The sequence below is a fragment of the Cucurbita maxima genome, unplaced genomic scaffold, assembly GCF_002738345.1.
Source record: "Cucurbita maxima cultivar Rimu unplaced genomic scaffold, Cmax_1.0 Cma_Scf00009, whole genome shotgun sequence".
NCBI lineage: Eukaryota > Viridiplantae > Streptophyta > Magnoliopsida > Cucurbitales > Cucurbitaceae > Cucurbita > Cucurbita maxima.
Window position 1 is genome coordinate 1,670,722 of NW_019272025.1, and position 21,504 is coordinate 1,692,225.

General features: G+C 34.9%; 1 protein-coding gene across 3 annotated transcripts in view; it reads right to left on the minus strand.

The window, feature by feature from the left end:
- The window catches only part of LOC111484189 (probable disease resistance protein At4g27220), a 54,917-nt gene extending 41,302 nt beyond the window's left edge, over positions 1–13,615 (minus strand). Inside the window, exons 1-3 of one of the 3 annotated variants that reach the window (XM_023130685.1) lie at positions 13,578–13,615; positions 9,100–12,526; positions 7,379–7,396 (exon numbers count right to left, since the gene is read on the minus strand). In XM_023130685.1, coding sequence (XP_022986453.1) covers positions 9,103–12,507 — 3,405 coding nt within the window. In that variant the 5' untranslated portion in view covers positions 12,508–12,526; positions 13,578–13,615 and the 3' untranslated portion in view covers positions 7,379–7,396; positions 9,100–9,102. Of the gene's footprint in view, positions 1–7,378; positions 7,397–7,697; positions 7,890–9,099; positions 12,527–13,577 lie in introns of those variants that run through there. The other 2 variants (XM_023130683.1, XM_023130684.1) reach the window with 2 other exon arrangements.
- Positions 13,616–21,504: the final 7,889 nt, after the last annotated feature.

Sequence of the window (21,504 nt, forward strand, 5' to 3'; positions counted from 1 at the left end):
AAAAAAAAAAAAAAAAACAATAAAACCTCCTTAAATCTAAATAACATATACGAGTTTTGTCATTCACCATGAAATCTTTGTAGTATGATTAAGACAAATTATTTTATATAGCAACTAAACACATTGACGTATAAATAGGACTTTGCATGTATTTAATATCATGGTTTATAAACATGAATCTAGTTTCAACTCTTAAGTATGGCTACGTAGTGAGTATATAATCACCCTTGCTACTTTTCTTTTCTCATTTTAGATAATGCATAAATATATAAGATCGTGTGACAAGAGCATTTCATCGAGTATTGATTTTCGCTTGGTTCTTTTTTTCCCATGTTTTTAAATATCATGAAGGTTCTGAAAGATTAGGGGTGTTTTATATATATATATAGTTTTTAATATGAACTTTAGTTTGTTGCCAAAGGTCCGTGTCATGTATGTATTTTTACTATAGCCATGCTTTTTTCTTCTAATTTTGAACAATCTTTTTTAACAATATTGGTGTTTCAAAGAATTTTAGAGCAGTAGCTTTTGAACTAAAAATTTATTACTGTTTAGTTTTCCAAAATTTTTAGACACTTTTTGGGTTCTCATTCTTGAAGATTTCTATCTACTGAATCTATGTTAATTTGCCAAAATATTCATCCTATTAGCTATAAACAAAGCAAAACAAAGAAAAATTATGCAAGATACTCTTGGACTTTTTTTGTAACATAGATTTGAATAGAGGGACTCGAAATTGTTGGAAGTCGTGAATTCTTTAATCTTATGTAGGAAACTTATTGTGTTCACAACTGCAATCAATCTTGAGAACGGCAAATTATAGAACAATGCATTGCATTCAAAGAAAAGACAAGTTTATAATTTTATTGATAAATCCATATCCTTTGCGAAGAAAGGAATTAAAGTTGAACCAAAATTAAGGGTTACAACAACAAATTACGTTGGTTGGGTTTGGAATGCATCGTCCTTGTTCAAATCCTTTTCTAGAACATGATTCTATGCATTTTTCGTTTTCAGCGTCGCTGTCGTTTCCGCAAAGTCCAATACAAGTTAATGGAGGTGAAATTCCCTCCCTCGCCTCTGTATCTGCATCAATCGAATTAAACAAAAATTTAGTGTCTCATAAATTTGAAAGAGAGAAAGAGAGGGAGGGAGTAGGGGAGCAATAAGAGATAATAGAGAGGGTACAAGAGCAAACTAAAAGCGAAAGCAAGGCCATTGCAACGACAGAAATCAAGATAAACTTCTGCATCTTCATCCTTAACTTCAAAAACTATATGTTTAATTTTTTTCCGCCGGTGTGATTTTAGCTTTCGAAAACCGCTTTATATAATAGTGTTATTAACTTCCAATTATTCTCTATCATTAAGAGCAAATACCTTCATTTCTTTCCATGCATATTAATATTAATTCTACGTTCATACGTTTTCCTTATAAACACAAATGAGAGTTATTCGAGGATATAAATGCTAATATTTGTGAAGTAATATGGGACACTATGGAAAATAACTGGGACACTATGGAAAATAACTGGGACACTATGGAAAATAACTCACCTTATAAATATAGTTGGGAATGAGAATTAATTTCTTGATTTTTTCTTTAAATAAAATAAAAGAAAATCCTAGCCATCCTCCGTGAGTTTTAGAGCTTCCACACTAAATTGGATTGGTTTACTTCTTTCCATGTTTCCATGAGAATTAATTTCTTGATTTTTTTCTTTAAATAAAAGAAAAGAAAATCCTAGCCATCCTAGTGAGTTTGAGAGCTTTGAGACTAAATTGGATGTGTTTACCTCTTTCTATGTTTAACCAAATGAAATAAAAATACTTTTTTGGAAAGGTGGTACAAAATTCGTCATCTTTGGTGCAAGAACTAAGTTTTATTTACAAAGAAAAAAAATACTAGAAGAAAATAGGAGGAACATGAAATCAGGTTGGATTTGGAAATCAATTTGTGGAAGATGAAATGTAGGTGTACACGTATTAGGCGCAAAGTGGATGAGCAGGGCTGAAGAGGATAAGGACATGAATCGGACATTGTTCAGGCCACACCCCATTTGCCGAAGAATAAATAGAAATTCTTACATTCATGATACTCAAACACATGCGGAGGAAGATGGAAGGCCAGTCATAGGATGACACGTGTTGCAATCGGAGCATGGCTACTTCCTTGAAACGTGCATTAGTACTCGTATCTAGGTTACACACGTAGATCACCTCCAGTCACTCGAGTAACTATATTAATTACGAAAATTTCTTATATTAGTCTCAATAGGAAAAATATGCCCTTAATAAAACATAAAACTTTGAAGTCATCCTGCAGACGGGTCTCACAACCTTATATGATGATGCATGATACCAGGACAATGTAAGATGCTTGATGATGACATGACTTAATATGATGTTATTCCATAGTAAGATGATGTGCATATATTAAATGACACGATACAATATGACGACGCGTTTTCTCAGACACAATCATAATTGATGTTAATGTCGAGGAAAGTACGAAAGCCAATGCATTCATGTTGCCCAATGTGATGTGGACAGGGCTTTGTTCAAAGGATTATTTAAAGATGAAAAAGCATAGGGACCTCATGCATTTTGTGTGGTTATATACATCGGGTTATTTCTCCATTTATAATGATGAGTACGAACGCGTAAACTACGACATGATGATCATGCTTCACCCGACACTCGGGGGTTTGCTAACCTCCAGACGTCCGACTACGGACAACTAGCCTGACTATGATGTGTATAAGGGAGTGCGAAACGCTTGTGGATTCACGCTTACAAGTGCGGGTCGTGTGTGGGGAAGTACTACATATCCAATTTTATCCGGACTGAGGCCACCCATACGATGGTTTTAATGTTAGATCCCTAATCATGAGTTGCATGTGGTTGCACTCCCGAAGCTAATAGTGGGGTCACTTACTGAGTATTTCTTAAAGTACTCAACGCATGTGCTACATCTTTTTTTAGGTATAGACAAGACACCCCTAAAAGGCTGAGTGAGTGCGGTTTTCTAACTTTTTTTTTTTTTTTTTTATTCGTTATAAGATAGGTTTGTCAAAACTACTTGGAAATCTAAACATAAGAAATGCAAAGGATTACACTCATTTGTTAAGGAGTATAATCTACAACTTTTATTATAACATTCAAAAATCTTCATCTAAAGTAAAACCTTCGATGATTATTCATAGTATTGAAAATAAACCAACCAATGGTTAATTGAAAGGTTGTAACTTTCAAGGCTATCAATACCATAATCGTAATTAGCTAATTGTAACGTATAATCATAAAGACAATTCTCTAAAACATGAAAAAAAAAAAAACAATAAAACCTCCTTAAATCTAAATAACATATACGAGTTTTGTCATCCACCATGAAATCTTTGTAGTATGATTAAGACAACTTATTTTATATAGCAACTAAACACATTGACGTATAAATAGGACTTTGCATGTATTTAATATCATGGTTTATAAACATGAATCTAGTTTCAACTCTTAAGTATGGCTACGTAGTGAGTATATAATCACCCTTGCTACTTTTGTTTTCTCATTTTAGATAATGCATAAATATATGAGATCGTGTGACAAGAGCATTTCATCGAGTATTAATTTTCGCTCGCATCTTTTTATCCCATGTTTTAAATATCATGAAGGTTCTGAAAGATTAGGGGTGCTTTATATATATATAGTTATTAATATGAACTTTAGTTTGCTTATTAATATGAACTTTAGTTTGTTGGCAAAGGTCCGTGTCATGTATATATTTGTAGCCGATACCAATTATCATCATGCTCACATTGTCTTACTCCTGATTCAAAATTAGAAGAAAAAAGCATAGCTATAGTAAAAATTTTGCAACTTTCTCACTTTGAATTTTTTTTTCAAGTTTTGTGGTAGAGATATGGTGTTTCACAATTGTTTTGTGTTTAGTACAATTTTTTTATTTACATTAATGTTGTTTCAAAGAATTTTAGAGTATTAGCTTTTGAACTAAAAATTTATTACAGTTTAGTTTTCGGAAATTTTGAGGCACTTTTTGGGTTCTCATTCTTGAAGATTTCTATTTATTGAATCTATGTTAATTTGTCAAAATATTTGAGCTATTAAGTATAAACAAAGCAAAACAAAAAAAAATTATGCAAGAAACTCTTCGGCTTGTTTTTGTAACATAGATTTGAATAGAGGGACTCGAAATTGTTGGAAGTCATGGATTCTTTAATCTTGTGTAGGAAACTTCTGGTGTTCACAATTGCAATCAATCTTGAGAACGGCAAATTATAAAACAATGCATTGTATTCGAAGGAAAGACAAGTTTATAATTTTATTTCTAAATTCATATCTTTNACATGAATCTAGTTTCAACTCTTAAGTATGGCTACGTAGTGAGTATATAATCACCCTTGCTACTTTTTTTTTCTCATTTTAGATAATGCATAAATATATGAGATCGTGTGACAAGAGCATTTCATCAAGTATTGATTTTCGCTTGGTTCTTTTTTTCCCATGTTTTTAAATATCATGAAGGTTCTGAAAGATTTGGGGTGTTTTATATATATATAGTTTTTAATATGAACTTTAGTTTGTTGCCAAAGGTCCGTGTCATGTATGTATTTGTAGCCGATACCAATTATCACCATGCTCACATTGTCTTACTCGTGATTCAAAATTAGAAGAAAAAAGCATGACTATAGTAAAAATTTTGCAACTTTCTCACTTTGGTTTTTTTTTTTCAAGTTTTGTAGTAGAGATATGGTGTTTCACAATTGTTTTGTGTTTCGTACAATTGTTTTTTAACATAATGTTGTTTCAAAGAATTTTAGAGTAGTAGCTTTTGAACTAAAAATTTATTACTGTTTAGTTTTCCAAAATTTTTAGGCACTTTTTGGGTTCTCATTCTTGAAGATTTCTATCTACTGAATCTATGTTAATTTGCCAAAATATTCGTCCTATTAGTTATAAACAAAGCAAAACAAAGAAAAATTATGCAAGATACTCTTCGGCTTTTTTTGTAACATAGATTTGAATAGAGGGACTCGAAATTGTTGGAAGTGATGAATTCTTTAATCTTATGTAGGAAACTTATTGTGTTCACAATTGCAATCAATCTTAAGAAGGCAAATTATAGAACAATGCATTGCATTCGAAGGAAAGACAAGTTTATAATTTTATTGATAAATCCATATCTTTTGCAAAGAAAGGAATTAAAGTTGAACCAAAATTAAGGGTTACAACAACAAATTACGTTGGTTGGGTTTGGAATGCATCGTCCTTGTTCAAATCCTTTTCTAGAACATGATTCTATGCATTTTTCATTTTCAGCGTCGCTGTCGTTTCCGCAAAGTCCAATACAAGTTAATGGAGGTGAAATTCCCTCCCTCGCCTCTGTATCTGCATCAATCGAATTAAACAAAAATTTAGTGTCTCATAAATTTGAAAGAGAGAAAGAGAGGGAGGGAGTAGGGGAGCAATTAGAGATAATAGAGAGGGTACAAGAGCAAACTAAAAGCGAAAGCAAGGCCATTGCAGCGACAGAAATCAAGATAAACTTCTGCATCTTCATCCTTAACTTCAAAAACTATATGTTTAATTTTCTTCTGCCGGTGTGATTTTAGCTTTCGAAAACTGCTTTATATAATAGTGTTATTAACTTCCAATTATTCTCTATCATTAAGAGCAAATACCTTCATTTCTTTCCATGCATATTAATATTAATTCTACATTCATACGTTTTCCTTATAAACACAAATGAGAGTTATTCGAGGATATAAATGCTAATATTTGTGAAGTAATATGGGACACTATGGAAAATAACTCGGACACTATGGAAAATAACTCACCTTATAAATATAGTTGAGAATTAATTTCTTGATTTTTTCTTTAAATAAAAGAAAAGAAAATCCTAGCCATCCTCGGTGAGTTTTAGAGCTTTGACACTAAATTGGATGGGTTTACTTCTTTCCAAGTAATTTCTTGATTTTTTTCTTTAAATAAAAGAAAAGAAAATCCTAGCCATCCTCGTGAGTTTTAGAGCTTTGAGCCTAAATTGGATGTGTTTACCTCTTTCTATGTTTAACGAAATGAAATAAAAATACTTTTTTGGAAAGGTGGTACAAAATTCGTCATCTTTGGTGCAAGAACTAAGTTTTATTTACAAAGAAAAAAAATACTAGAAGAAAATAGGAGGAACATGAAATCAGGTTGGATTTGGAAATCAATTTGTGGAAGATGAAATGTAGGTGTACACGTATTAGGCGCAAAGTGGATGAACGGGGCTGACGAGGATAAGGACATGCATCGAACATTGTTCAGGCCACACCCTATGATGCCATTTGCCGAAGAATAAATAGAAATTCTTACATTCATGATACTCAAACACATGCGGAGGAAGATGGAAGGCCAGTCATAGGATGACACGTGTTGCAATCGGAGCATGGCTACTTCCTTCAAACGTGCATTAGTACTCGTATCTAGGTTACACACGTAGATCACCTCCAGTCTCTCGAGTAACTATATTAATTACGAAAATTTCTTACATTAGTCTCAATAGGAAAAATATGCCCTTAATAAAACATAAAACTCTGAAGTCATCCTGCAGACGGGTCTCACAACCTTACTTGTCACTCCCATATCACGACTTTGCTTTTACCTAAAAATAATTTTTAAAAAGGTGACTACTAAAAACACTCACTCATGCACTCGCTTGTTGGGGGCAAATATGCACAAAAACATACAAGAATAACGAGCAAAATCAAAGTTCAAAATTTATTTTCAAAATGTGGTCACTCGCTCATGTCGTATTCTATTCTAGATCAGGATTATCTAACTCAACTCAAACTGGCACATAGAGACACCGAGTAATCAACTTCTAAGTCAATGAACAATTGTCATCATCGACGATTCGTAATTGTAACGTCCCTAAATTTCTTAACCTTATTTGTGATGTCATCCTAAGCATGCTTTAATCACATATGCACAAGTTCTTAATAAATACTTTTAAAACAAAGTCATGGACTTAGTATTCAATTTCAAACAAGAAATTCAACCTAACATAGTTTTAAATATAAAACAGTTCTATCATGCTCTATCCGAACTTCCATGGTCTTTCCAACAATTTTTCATCCGCGCATAGAAAATTTACCTAAAAAATATAAGGGTAGCGCTCGACTTGATTATTTTATTAAATACTCAGTAAGTCACCCACCGTTGGGGTTAGCAATGCAATCACACATATAACATGATTGGGACCTTTCTTAAAACCATCACATGGCCTTGGACTCTTCCCAATTATAAGCAGGGTTGGATATGTGGTACTTCCCCACACACAGCCTACGTGCGCGCACATGAACCCACCAAACGAGTTCGTATAGATACCCCTAGGCCTGACATGGTCGGACTTAACTCGTCAGACGTCAGGTGCCACCAAAAAGGAAAGGCATGCATGATACCAAGACAAACATGAATATCGAAAGTACACGTCCTTACTAACATAATATTTAGTCTTAACATTAATAGACAAGAGTTCTCACCCATGAACATCAAAAAAATAAACCCTCACTAACAAGAGTTCATAACTATAACGACCTACTTTTTTAGGGACTTAAGTTATAAATAGTCACTTACTGAAATATTTGAAAATATACATTAATTTAAAATATAAAAAAAATGTGTGCACATTTAATAACCATCCAATTGAACAACTGATTTAAAATAAACAAATACATTTAAGTATTTAAAGCGCAACCAGATAATTTACAAAATATACCAACAACAAACACAGAAAACTTTGAGTTCATAAATACATCAAGTCAAAGAAATATAAAACTTCGATCTAGTCCAACAGTCCTTGCCTCGATCGCTCTATTTAGGCCTCATCTGAAAAGAATTAAAGTAGCATGGGTGAGTTTAAAAATACTTAATAACTAGTTTGTCTGTAGTTCTTAATTCGTTTTTTAAGTCTTACAGATTGGTTCATTCGTTTGTCTGGTGTCTTATTCATGTTTAGGAGTTTGTTTCTAAGTATCCGCTGTTTCTAGGTTGTACCCTATGTTAAATTGGTTCACCTAAGCTCAACTTAGGGTCATGGTAAGAAAATTGTATGTTTCTCTTTTCGTAGCCCTATTTGGGTTGTTAGTTCTCATAGTTCGTTCATAGGTTTCATAGGTATATTGTTTAAATGTTCTACTACTCCCTGGACCTATACCTAGTAGGTCCTCGAGGTGTGACCCCAACATCGTTTCTAACTCATAATTCTCATCATATTATGGACATCGTTCTCAGATTCTCTAGTAGGGTTTAGTTGGCATCTCCCTAGTAGGCCCCATATAATTATAAAAGAGGTTGTGGTCCTCAAGCTTGCTAACACTCATCTACCTATATAGTCCCTCGCTCTCAATCGAACAAGATCATGACTAAGGGGTGGTTGGAAACCCCGTAATTGCACCCATAAGGCGCTTTTTAAGTTTCTCATTTGATTCATGCATTTCAACGCTCCACCCTAGTTCTACTCACTCATAAACATAATAAAATATTGTATAGACCCCTGACAATCTAATCGGGTTCATGATTAGGAGTTAATTGGTGAATCACTAATCATCTTATACAATAACATAATCATTCATACACGAACAAATCATTACAAGAATCCAACGATGATAGATAACAGACAAACAAACAATAATGACAAATAGAGGCAAATGAGGATTATAGAAAGTCATATTACCCTAAAACTATCAAACTCAAATAATAAAACTTTATTTGAAAGGTTGAGTTTTAAAACAGAAAGACCAAAATCAATTCACATTTCTATAATCAAAATCCTATTAAATTCAAATTTCATCGAATAAAAAGTTATTATACCCATATTTGAAGGACTAAAATACTATCAAACTCAAATTTCAGGAACCAAAATGCTGTCACACTCATTTGAACAACAAAAATTCAATTAAACTCAAGTTTCACGAACAAAAATGCAATAAAACTCGAAGAATTTATCGAAAACCCATAAATCGAACTCATGACAACTTAGAAAAAAAAAATAATCATGAGCTAAAAAGTTGGATCTAAATTGAAATGAAACAATTACCATTTATCTCCTGAAGTTCTGGATAGTTTCATTCACACCACCGGCCGCCGCCACTCCAAATTCAGCCCCATCCATCAAAATGCTATCCAATCTGGGCGTCACAACAACACCATACGAAAACGCCTTCATCTCAGGGCATCGTCCAATGATCAAACACTCCAATCTTGGGAACTCAATCCTACATTTCCCACAATAAAAACTCCCCAATTCAGGCAACAAATCCAACTCCACCGTCTTCAATTTCCCAAAAACTACACCACCCTGTTCTTCCCCCGCCGCAACCACGCACCTCATCCCTCTACAACAACGCACCTTAATCGACCTAAGATTCACCAGCCCTTTCGCCACAGTCGCGCTAAACAAACTCATCATTCCATTACATTTCTCCACGCTCAGCTCATTCAAGCTCAAGAACAGAATCGATGATGGCAGTAATCGATTCAAATTCTCACATTTTCTCACCTCGATCCTCTCCAAACTGTCGAACCTAGCGCTTGTGTTCGATGGAAACATGCATCTTAATCGCTTGCAGCCTTCAATTCTCACCGTTTGGAGTTTGCCGAAGGAATTTGAAGCCAACCCATCACTATGCCATAATGTCTCCAAATTGTTTCCTTTAGTGATTGATAAATGCTTCAATTCAGGAAATGAAACCCGTTGATCAAAACAGGGGATTTTACTTTGTGGGTCTTCTTGGATGAACAATTTGGTACAGAAACTCGCAAGTTTATTCACTTTTTCAAGTGTTAAAGAGGTTATACTACAAATGCTGCTCTGTTCTTCAGTTTCTATGGATATAATCTCATCCATCATGCCACAATCCGTCACAGAAATCTCTTGAAGATTTGAAACCGCTTTAAGAACAGAGATTGAGAACAGATTTCTGATCTCCCCACATGATTGAATTGATATGGATTTAAGCTTTTTAAAAGGAAGGATTGGCGAATTCCTGGGAGATAAATTCATCAATCTCTTCATTCCATAAACAGTCAAGAACTCCAAGGAATTGAAGTCAGATCTGAACAGATACGGCAAATTTGAGTATCCATGTTCATCAATTATCCATAGATACTTCAAAAATGGATACCCATTTCTAATTGGATTGAACATTTCGTTTATAAAACGACCCACTGAATCGCTTAGAACCAATCGTTCAGATCTTTTCAAAAGTGTTTCAAGCCCTCCATCAATGGCAGTTTGGGATTCTATACTAAGAATCATAGTTGTTGCATATTCGTAAGAAATAAAGGGGAGAATAAAATCGTCTGATTCATTAACACAAACCCAGAATTCTTTCAACTTGTTTGATGTTTCCGAGGTTATCTCCGACAGAATTTTGACATTTGAGCTCTCTAATCTTAAACTTGAAAGCCGTGGCAGACAATTCAGTTCAGAAAGTTTGATGTTCATAATCAGTTCATCTTTGTACCATACTTCTTCTCCCCATCTATCAAAGCTGTCGCGTAATTTCAACACTTCTAGTTTGTTCATACTTGAAATAATATTTGCAGGAAACACCTCCAAGTTCGAGCAATTTAACACTTCGAGTACCTTAAGTTCTGTTAATTGATTCATAGTCACAGGTAAATGATCTAGCTTGTTGCAGCTACAAATCCTTAAAATCTCCAAGTTCTTCAGCTCACTAATTGTGTCAATAGGATTGAATTCACAGCGTAACAGACATAATGTTCGAATGTTCTTAAATAATCTCCAAGAAGTTTGGAGGAAACTCATCCCTGTTATGTCCAAAGCTTTAATCTTTTCCATTCCTGCAAAAAACCCATATGGAATTTCAAGATTTCCCACAAACCCATTTGATGATCTTAATATCAAGAGCTCAAGATCAGGAAAGTTCAAGTTTTGGGGAAGTTTTTGAAAGTTATCACAGTTTACAAAGATAGCACGATAAGCTCCACTTTGATACTCATCTTCCCAATCACTAAGCTTAGATCCAAAGCTCATTGTTGTCATGATACCCTCCATTGATGCAATGTGTATAGCAACATCACGAACAACATCATGCATGCTAACATATGTGTCTCTTGAATGTTCATCCGCATCAAGAAGTAAAGAACAAGATTTAAGATCATGAACCAATTTCATTACTCTGTTCTTCACATCCTCCCAAGTGTTTACTTTTCTCAATAATCTCATACCCATTGCATACATTTGCAAATCATTCAAAGAAATCTTGTAATTATCTGGAAAAACACTGCATAAAAGGAACATTAACTTGGGTTCTTCTCCAACTAAATGATCATAGCTCAATCTCAATGAAGCATAAACTTTGTGACTAACTCCTTTGATATCCATTCCAATGGAGTTTCTTAATTTGCTCAAAGCATCCTTCCAATGGTTCATATGCTTCCCTTTCAATGCCTTGGCAATGGTATCAAGCGCAAGAGGTAGCCCTCCACATTCTCTTGCTACCATCTTAGCCAAATTCTCCATATCAGGGGTATCAAACTCATCACCAATGATAGCTGTGAAGAACTTCCATGACTCCTCTTCGCTTAAAGAATTCACCTGAAAACACACTGTTGTGTTCATGTTGTTCATCAATATATCCTGTGATCGACTCGTCATAAGCATTTTACATGAAGAACAAGGAATTCCAATCTCTTTTATAAGATCATATTCCTTCCACAAATCATCCAATATAATAAGAACATTCCCTTCCATTTTAACCAAATTGTTCCTTATAAAAGAAGCTCTTCCCTCCTTACTCTTTGGTAATCTTACATTCAAAACATCTCCAATTTGTTCTTGAATCTGTATAACTCCATTTGATTGGCCTACACACACTTCAATCACTCGATCAAACACTTTTTCTTCCAAAACCATCTTCTTAACTTCATTAAGCAAGTAAGTTTTTCCAACGCCTCCCATGCCATAAACACCAACCCTGCTAACCTCTGCCTTTTCAAGTGCTTTCTTGATTTGTTTAGCCATTGAAATCTTGGATTCCAAAACTTGATACCCACCCGGAACAACGATGTTCTTAGTCTCTAAAAGCGGTGCAGGGTAGCCCACTTCCATAAAGTTGATTCTTTTGGCTATGAGTTCATGAAGAGCTTCAATTTTCTTCTTTGTTTTTCTGCCTATGTGGTATCTATCAATCAAGTTAAAGGCTGATGGGTTTGAAGAATTTGATGATAGCTCATCATGGATGGCGTTGTCTGCATCAGTTAGCCACTTTGAAACTTCCTCGCGGATTACATATGCGTTGCTTCTTGCCTGTTGGACTCGTCCTTGGACGTCCCTGCGCGCTGTCTTGAGAGCTTCGAGCTGCTCTTTGAGCTTGTTTTTGTTTCTGTTGTAGCAGAGGAGATAGCTTAGTTGACGTCCAATGGGTTTAATCACATATTCTCCCATTATTGATTCAGCTACTGAGACTAGAATTTCCATTCCAGCTCTTTCAATGTCCCTACGATGGCATAATCATCAAAATACTTGAAAAAAATTGTCTTAAACAAAATATTGTAAGAATAAAGAATACATTATGAGGTCGGGCTGAAACCAAAACCATAATAGAGAAATAAAATTGTACAAGATTAAGAATACATTACGAGGTCGGGCTAAAACCAAAACCATAATAGAGAAATAAAATTGTACAAGATTAAGAATACATTATGAGTTCGGGCTTAGTTTAGATATTTTATTTTCGAAAAGGCTGTTAGCGTTGTCATAAATGCACCAACCGAAAATCAAACTCGGTCTGTACTGTGACAAAGTACTATTCTACCACTAAACTTCTGGTGCGGTTGATTATGAATTTACCTATACAAATTTTTTAATAAATTCATAAGGTTAATGTTTGATTAGTTTCATATAATTCAAATAATTTTCTATTTTTTCCAAAAATATTTGTAGATTTTTTCCTTTTAATTTTAATAATATCCTTCAAATTTAAAAAAAAAAAAAATCTAAAAAAATACTTTAACAGAGAGTTTTGAAACAAAAATATGTCTGAAATTTTAATATGGTTTCGAAACTTTAAAAAATTTCATTAATACCTTCCAATTTTAAAAAAAAAAAAAAATCTTAAAATACAATTAACACTTTGTTTAAAAAATATCTATAAAATATTAAAATTAGTATTAATATTTTTTACCTTTATTTAAAAAATGTTCGAAAGTTTTTATCATTAATATATATAAACGAAAATTGTCTATAAATAACTTATAGGTCGTTTGAAAGTGCATATTATACTATTTTTAAAGTTTTTTTAAAAAAAAATTTAAAATATTAAAGAACCTTTTAAAAATTTAGCTATTTTTTAAACTAAGTTAAAAATATTTAATCCAACTCGTAGTAGTTAACTAGTTTCTTTTTACAGTATTCGTTTCTCACTCATTCAAATTATAAACATATCGTCTCTTTAAAAAAATAACATACGATCATATTTCACGAAGTAAAACTAAATAGAATTAGATATTATGGCATGAAATGAAAAAGGGTTTGTAAAGATAACTTACTCGGTGTGTTGTGGCGAAACGAGGAAGGTGGGAAGAGTTGATTAGTTTAAGTGAGTCCAAATTGTATGATTTATATTCACAATAATACCATCTCCCTCTTTCCTTGCACATTCATGAAGCTTAGAATATACCTTTTCCATCTTCCCTTTTTTGAGTGTTTCTTTAGCCCACCCCTTTCAACTCTCTTCTCGAGTGAACTCATGAAAACTCTTTTCATCCCTTTTTATACTCGCAAAATTATACAAATTCGGTTTTCTTTTCGTTTCCCATGATTCTTTCGTCTATAAGTGTTCAAAAAAATTGAATAAATGACTCGAACAACTTGAACTAACCTGTAATGACTCAAGCCCACCATAATAGGTCCGTATCAGGATTAGAGCACCTATTGAATGTAGGAACGAGGCAAAGTCGATGCTGTGACTTCGTAATCCGATCTTGGAAGAGATCAGGGACTATGCGAGTAGGTGGTTTAGTATGAAAATTTCTATTGAGTGTAGGTACGGGTCAAGGCTGAGGAAAGTTGTGGAAACCTATTAGGAGAAATAAGTAATGAGGCCTACAAGTAGGTTGCTTACCGACTATATTTTTATACTCACCCCTTTTTTCCTTTCTTTGTCAAGTATCGGTCAAGGTGGGGAAATGTTTTGGAGATGCACTGTCACATAGGGGTGTCGACTCGAGGCGTCAGTTAGTTGTATTCTTTTAGGGTTTGATTTTGTATTCTTTTGTATCCCTGTCATTTTCCGTATTTGTAAATAACTTGGAATTTTGACATTGGTGTTGTATGTCTTTTAAAACCGTGCAAAATTTTACCATATTTCCTACAATATCAATGTTTTGTTTTATTTTGATTCTGTTTCGTTTCTTCGTCACGATCCAATTTCTTGAAATCTTGAAAATTTGGTCGTGACACAACCTAACTCAAAAAATTTATGGTTTGATTGGATTGAATTCGTTATATAATAAGAGTTGTTTGGATTGAAAAAATTTATAACTACGATAATTGGATTGGGACGAAAAAAATGTCATTAACCTAATTCAACCCACGAACACCCCTACTTTGTTCTTTTCTCTTTTCCGTGGAAGATATCCAAACTAAGAAAAGTCTCCCAATAATACATAAATATCTTCTTCATCATCAAATGCACTAAGAAAAAACTTCCTCTATTTCTTTTTTGTTGCACCCTCTTGCAATTCTTCTTTCATTCCTTTTACAATTTTTTCAAACCAAAAATTCCATTCTTCTTCTTCATTTTCCTACTTTCATTCCAAAACCCATGTATGTTCTTACTTACTAGAAAAACAATCCGAACCCAACCCGAAAATAGAGAGTTGGGTTGTGAAAAGTTTCAGGTTGGGTTGGGTTACCAATCCAACCAACCCGAACTTTTGGGTTGAGTCAAAAAAATCTCTCAACCCAACCCGAACTATTGGGTTGGCGGCAGGAAGTGACCTTTCTTGGACACGTGGTACCCAGTCAGGGGTAACTGTGGATCCTGCTAAGATCGAAGCAGTCTTGAAATGGCCTAGACCAACCACGGCCGCTGAAGTATGGAGTTTTGTGGGTCTAGCAGGCTATTATAGAAGGTTTGTACAATGTTTCTCTAAAATATCTGCAGCTTTGACACAAGAAGGGGAAACCTTTTATCTGTACACCAGAGTGTGAATAGAGTTTTCTAGAACTGAGAAAGAGGTTAGTCACTGCGTCTGTACTTACAGTGCTCGACGGATCAGGTGGGCTTGTGGTTTACGGCGACGCTTCAGGAAAAGGGCTAGGTTGTGTACTCATGCCAAAGAGCAAGGTGATAGCCTACACCTCTAGACAGCTGAAAGAATATGAGTGCAACTACCCCACCGACGATCTGGAACTAGCAGCCGTGATATATGCATTGAAAACTTAGCGTCACTACCTGTATGGAGAGAGAGTTCAGGTGTATACTGACCATAAGAGCCTCAAGTATTTGTTTACAGAGAAAGAGCTCAATATGAGACAACGGAGGTGATTAGAACTAGTTAAAGACTATGACATCGAAATACTTTACCACCCGGGAAAAGCTAATATAAAATTAAGCACAAAACTAATGGATGTCAATCCCCTAAAATATTTCTTTCTAATTCTCTCCACAAATCTTAGTTTTAGTTTTATTGGATCCATCATTTTTTAAGATAAAATTAAATGAAATTAGGAACCCATCCCGAATGACGATATTCGACACTCATATCACGATATTAACACTTGACAACGCATCAGTTTTTTGAACCAACATGCAAAGCCTCGAATCTTTTTATTCTAAATTATGAACACTCGATCATATCTGTAAAGAATGAACTAACGATTTAACAGCAGTCCCTAAACCCAACGTGTAGCCAAGTGAAAATTAAAATGTTGTTCATTCTTCTACAAAATCAAATTTAATAAAACAATATTTGGAACATTTTGTGTGTCAATATCACAAGCCATAGGGTGGAATTTATGCTAAACCATTCATGTTTTTATTTATTATCTTATTACTTACATTTGCATCCACCAACTTAAAAAGAATACAAACAAAAATTAACTGAAAAAGGATCTACTTGTGTACAACCCAATAACTCTACCAACCTAACCCAAATTATAAGGGTTGGGTTGAATTGGATTAGCATTTCAGATAGAGTTGGGTTCATTTTTCTAAACCCGAACTGAATCAGTTCTGTTTCAAGTTCGTGGACAAAACCCTCGAGTTGAACCGAGCCAAATTGAAATATATAAAATATATTAAGCGTTTGTTATGATGTGTTTGCTCGAGTTCGAATCTAGCCAAATACATGTTTCTTTTTCTTTTTTTATATAATATTTAAAATTCAAATTTGTTTCTTTTTCTTTTTTTATATATATATTTAAAATTCAATTTTTTTTGACCGTTACCACAAAATTGAATCATAGAAAATTAGTTTAAATATATTTAAATATTTTTGTTATTAAATTAAGAAAGTAATTTTAAATTCTAATGTATTTATTTTAATTTAAATATATTTAAATATCTTGTTATTAAGCTAAGAAAGTAATTCTAAATTTTAATATATTTATTTGTATTTATTTTAGTTTAAATATATTTAAAAAACTAAGAAAGTAATTTTAAATCGTAATGTATTTATTTTAGTTTAAATATATTTAAAAAACTAGGAAAGTAATTTGAAATTATAAATTCTAATGTATTTATTTGTATTTATTTTAGTTTAAATATATTTAAATATTTTATTATTAAACTAAGAAAGTAATTCTAAGTTTTAAGGTATTTATTTGTATTTATTTTAGTTTAAATATATTTAAATATTTTGTTATTAAAATAAGAAAGTAATTCTAAATTATAATGTATTTATTTTCTATTTGTATTACATTATTATATCACAAATATATTAGGGCTCTCAACCTAAGAAGCATATTTTTAATTTTAAATTTTAATATATTTATTTGTATTTATTTTAATTTAAATATATTTAAATATTTTATTATTAAAGAAAGTAATTCTAAATTCTAATATATTTATTTTCTATTTGTTGCAATATATACATATAAATAGTTTAGGGCTAGATCTTTATAGATCACGTATAATTAGCATAGTTTAAATTAATCATTTTTATTGTTTATTTAATTTCATGATATATCTTTATATTTTTCTTACTCGAACCAATTTTCAAGAAATATCGATATTTAGCCGTCTTTAGTTTTATGACAATGTCAAACTATGTTAATATGTTACAATTTTCGCTTGTTGTTTTTTTATTGAATTTGTTTATTATTATTATTATTATTATTTGTGAATAATTAGGAATTGATTTGTATTTATTTGTGAATTTTTAATATATTTTATCTAAGATTGTATCCCAATAATTATTAACTGTAAATAAATAAAACTTAAAAAAAAAAAATTGACAACCCAACCCGAAAATAGAGGGTTGGGTTGGGTTGTGAAAAGTTTCGGGTTGGGTTGGGTTACCAATCCAACCAACCCGAACTTTTGGGTTGGGTCAAAAAAATCCCTCAACCCAACCCGAACTATTGGGTTGACTGCAGGAAGTGACCTTTCTTGGACACATGGTATCCAATCAGGGGGTAACTGTGGATCCTGCTAAGATCGGAGCAGTCTTGAAATAGCCTAGACCAACCACAGTCGCTAAAGTAAGGAGTTTTGTGGGTCTAGCAGGCTATTATAGAAGGTTTGTACAAGATTTCTCTAAAATATCTGTAGCACAGTTAACCAAGAAGGGGAAACCTTTTATCTGTACACCAGAGTGTGAACAGAGTTTTCTAAAACTGAGAAAGAGGTTGGTCACTGCACTTACAGTGCCCGACGGATCAGGTGGGCTTGTGGTTTACGGCGACACTTCAGGAAAAGGGCTAGGTTGTGCACTCATGCAAAAGAGCAAGGTGATAGCCTACGCCTCTAGACAGCTGAAAGAATATGAGTGCAACTACCCCACCGACAATCTGGAACTAGCAGCCGTGGTATATGCATTGAAAACCTGGTGTCACTACCTGTATGGGGAAAGAGTTCAGGTGTATACTGACCATAAGAGCCTCAAGCATTTGTTTACACAGAAATAGCTCAACATGAGACAATAGAGGTGGTTAGAACTAGTTAAAGACTATGACATTGAAATACTTTGCCATCCAGGAAAAGCTAATGTAGTGGCAGATGCCTTGAGCACTTGGCCCTTATGGAATTTGCCTACAATAATAGTTACCTAGCAACCATTCAGATGACACCATTTGAAACTCTATATGGGCGGAGGTGTAGAACCCCTATATTCTGGGAGGAGGTAGGCAAGAAACAGTTGTTGGGGCCGGAGTTAGTACAGTCTACCAACGCAGCAGTACAAAAAAATCTGACAGAGGATGCTCTCTGCACAAAGTCGGCAGAAGAGTTATGCAAATTCTCGTAGGAAAGACCTCGAGTTTGCAGTGGGGGATCACATCTTCCTGAAAGTAGCCCCCATGAGAGGAGTGCTAAGATTTGGGAAGAAGAGCAAGCTGAGCCCGAGATTCAGGGGTCCCTTTGAAATCCTAGAAAGGGTAGGGCCCGTGGCCTACATACTAACATTACCATCCACACTCCCCACAGTGCACAACATCTTCCATGTATCGATGCTGAGAAAGTACACTCCAGATCCCATTTACATCATTGATCACAAGACGCTTCCCATTCGAAAGGACCTATCATATGAGGAGAAACCCATAGGGATAATGGCACGTGATGTGAGGAGAATAAAAAGAAGGGAGATTCCCGTGGTCAAGGTTTTATGGGAAAACCATCGAGACAACGAGGCCACCTGGGAAGACATGAGAAGATCTTATCCCAAACTCTTCTGGGGAGGATCAACTTTCAAGGACGAAAATTCCTAAGTTGGGGAGAATTGTAGCACCCGAGTTAATAAAAAAAAAAAAAAAAAAAGTTCAAGGTCACAATAGAGGCAAAATAGTCATTTCGACCTATTATTACTGAAGAGGTCGGATTTGATTGGAGCAATTATCTGAAAAGAGAAAGAAGAGAGGGGAAAGAAAAAGGAGAAAGAAGATTAGGGTTTTGAGGTAGGAGGAGGAGATCGAACCAAAACTGACGCCAGAGATCCGAGTCCCCAATCTAAACCATCAACAGTCCTAGGTAAGGTGCTCTCACGAATCGCACCTTCCTATTTCGTCAAAAACATCCAAGAACTTCAGGTTAGTCCGCGAGTGTCTAGATTGAGAAGTCATCAAGATTTTCGTATGTTAGCGATGTTTTTGTGTTGATCCTTGGACTCTTACCCTCAACAGCGTGATCTAGTTAAGTTTCGGAGTGAAAGCGGCCAAGATTGGCCTTCGAATAGGAGTTTCAAGAATTCGTGATTTTCGATAAGAACTCATGTTTTCTCTGAATTTGAACTCGAATATTAAGATCTGTGATTATTAGAAAAATATAAGAAAATTGTTTCGAAGGAGTAGAATATGAGATCTACAAGGTTTGTGAAGAAAATTTGTTGAATCGGATTACCGATTGGAAGATAAAAAAAAATCGGAGATTGAAAACGCAAAAGAGGCTAACATTTGGAAAAATTGAAACACGCCGCCACGAGTCGGCCAGCGTATGGAGGGGTGCGGCGGAACCAGTGATCAACACGTGGCGGTCACCAACTGGTGAGGCGCGTCCTCACCCAGCAGCGGACACGCGTCAGGCACGCGGATCTGGGCTGACCCGACCCCTGAACCGTACACGACTTGGAACCGGCGAACCGCTCCACCCGTGAACCACTCCTACCCGGTGCCTCTGACCCGCAACTACTCAAAAACCGCACGTAGGAGTTATGCGTAGAAACCCTCCAGAGCGCGTGTAGGCGCGTGAGTCACAGTTTTTCTTGCCGTTCGGTCTCCGTTTTCTTGTTTTTCGTTCCGATTTTGATACTGACCTTTTTATTATGTGAATTAGGACATGTCTAAGGGAATTCCATAATTTTTGGAATCCTTCCCGTCAAGAAAACTCGAGCTTGGGAAGACACACGTCAACTAAGTAAGTAGCCATTTGGATTCCCACGAGCAGTACTTGTAGGAACCGCTAGGAACAAGCATGCATGCTACCACCCATAAACTTAGCTAGCCGGACCTAGCATATTAGTATGGAAACTGCAAAAATGAAATGATTTAAGGAAAGCTAGATATGAAATGTTTATTAAATCTGTTTTGATTGAGATTCTGATAATGTATGTAGGCATGTGGAGGATGGGAAACTTGTGAAATCTGCACTCTGGGTGAAGATGGACGTTATCTTCCCATTGAGAATGTTTGTTAATATTGCATGAATTATTGCGTGTGAACTCCTATGTATGATATTTGCTTGTGTTATCTTTCTTGTTGAATATGAAGAAATTATGAGCTTAGATTAGGGTGCTTGTGACTAAGTAGGCTAGACGAGACCCTAGATTGGGAGACCTTTAGAATACCGTACATTTAGACTTGCAAAACGATTACCAGCGGATCCAGAGCCCATATTTCCAAACCCGATAGGTTTGTGAGACCTTGCACGAGAATCTTAGAGATGCATGAATCCAAGTCTAAGCAACCAAGTTCCTCCCTAGGAAGAATAGTAGGACACCACAGTAACTGTAGGTAGCCAGTTAGAGTTGAACAGTGTGGATAGTGTCATCAGAACCTCCACTTCCCTCTCTGCTCCGAGACCGTACCGGAGCTCGTTGAGCTTGGCAGATCCGGACAGGGAAGTGTAACAAGTGCCCATACCTAGTGGTGATAGCTAAGGGGCCCTCTAAACAGGATTCCTGGGCCGTAGAAACCCGTCCCTGAGCGGGGAACGCGGAACCACTAGGAGGACTTAGTAGCTGACTGGCACATAGGGGATCGCAACCCCCCGATTTTTAGTGGATGTATGGTCCCATGTGAGGGTTGTCAGCTAACCTCCATGGATGATGTTCAGAGAGAGTTACGTATTCAGATCCAGCCATACGATCCTCTCAAATTTACTTATGAGATCGCGCCTAACCTCATGATTTTTCCACTACATGAGTTGGGCAAACCCCTTAAGATACAGATAAGAGAGTTGTAGCTTAGATCGCTCTCCTTAGAAACTCGAGAAAGACCGTGGATACCTACCAAGATAAGGATGCAAAAAGAGCCTACAAGTAGGCTGCTTACTGAGTACACTCATTCCTTTCTACTCTTTTTTTTTCAAGTGAGTGATGCCATGGTTCGAGGCGGGAATGCACGTTGAATCTTAATACCACAAAGGAGTGTCTGGGGAGTCTAGAAATATGTGCATATTCTTGTTTAGATATGTCATGCATTATTTTGTAAGCCATTTACATACTTTTCATAGATCCCATATGCTACTTGAATACCTTGTTTTGGATTTTTAAACTTTCTACCTAATTGCTAAAGTTTTTTTTTTTTTTTTTTTTGTAA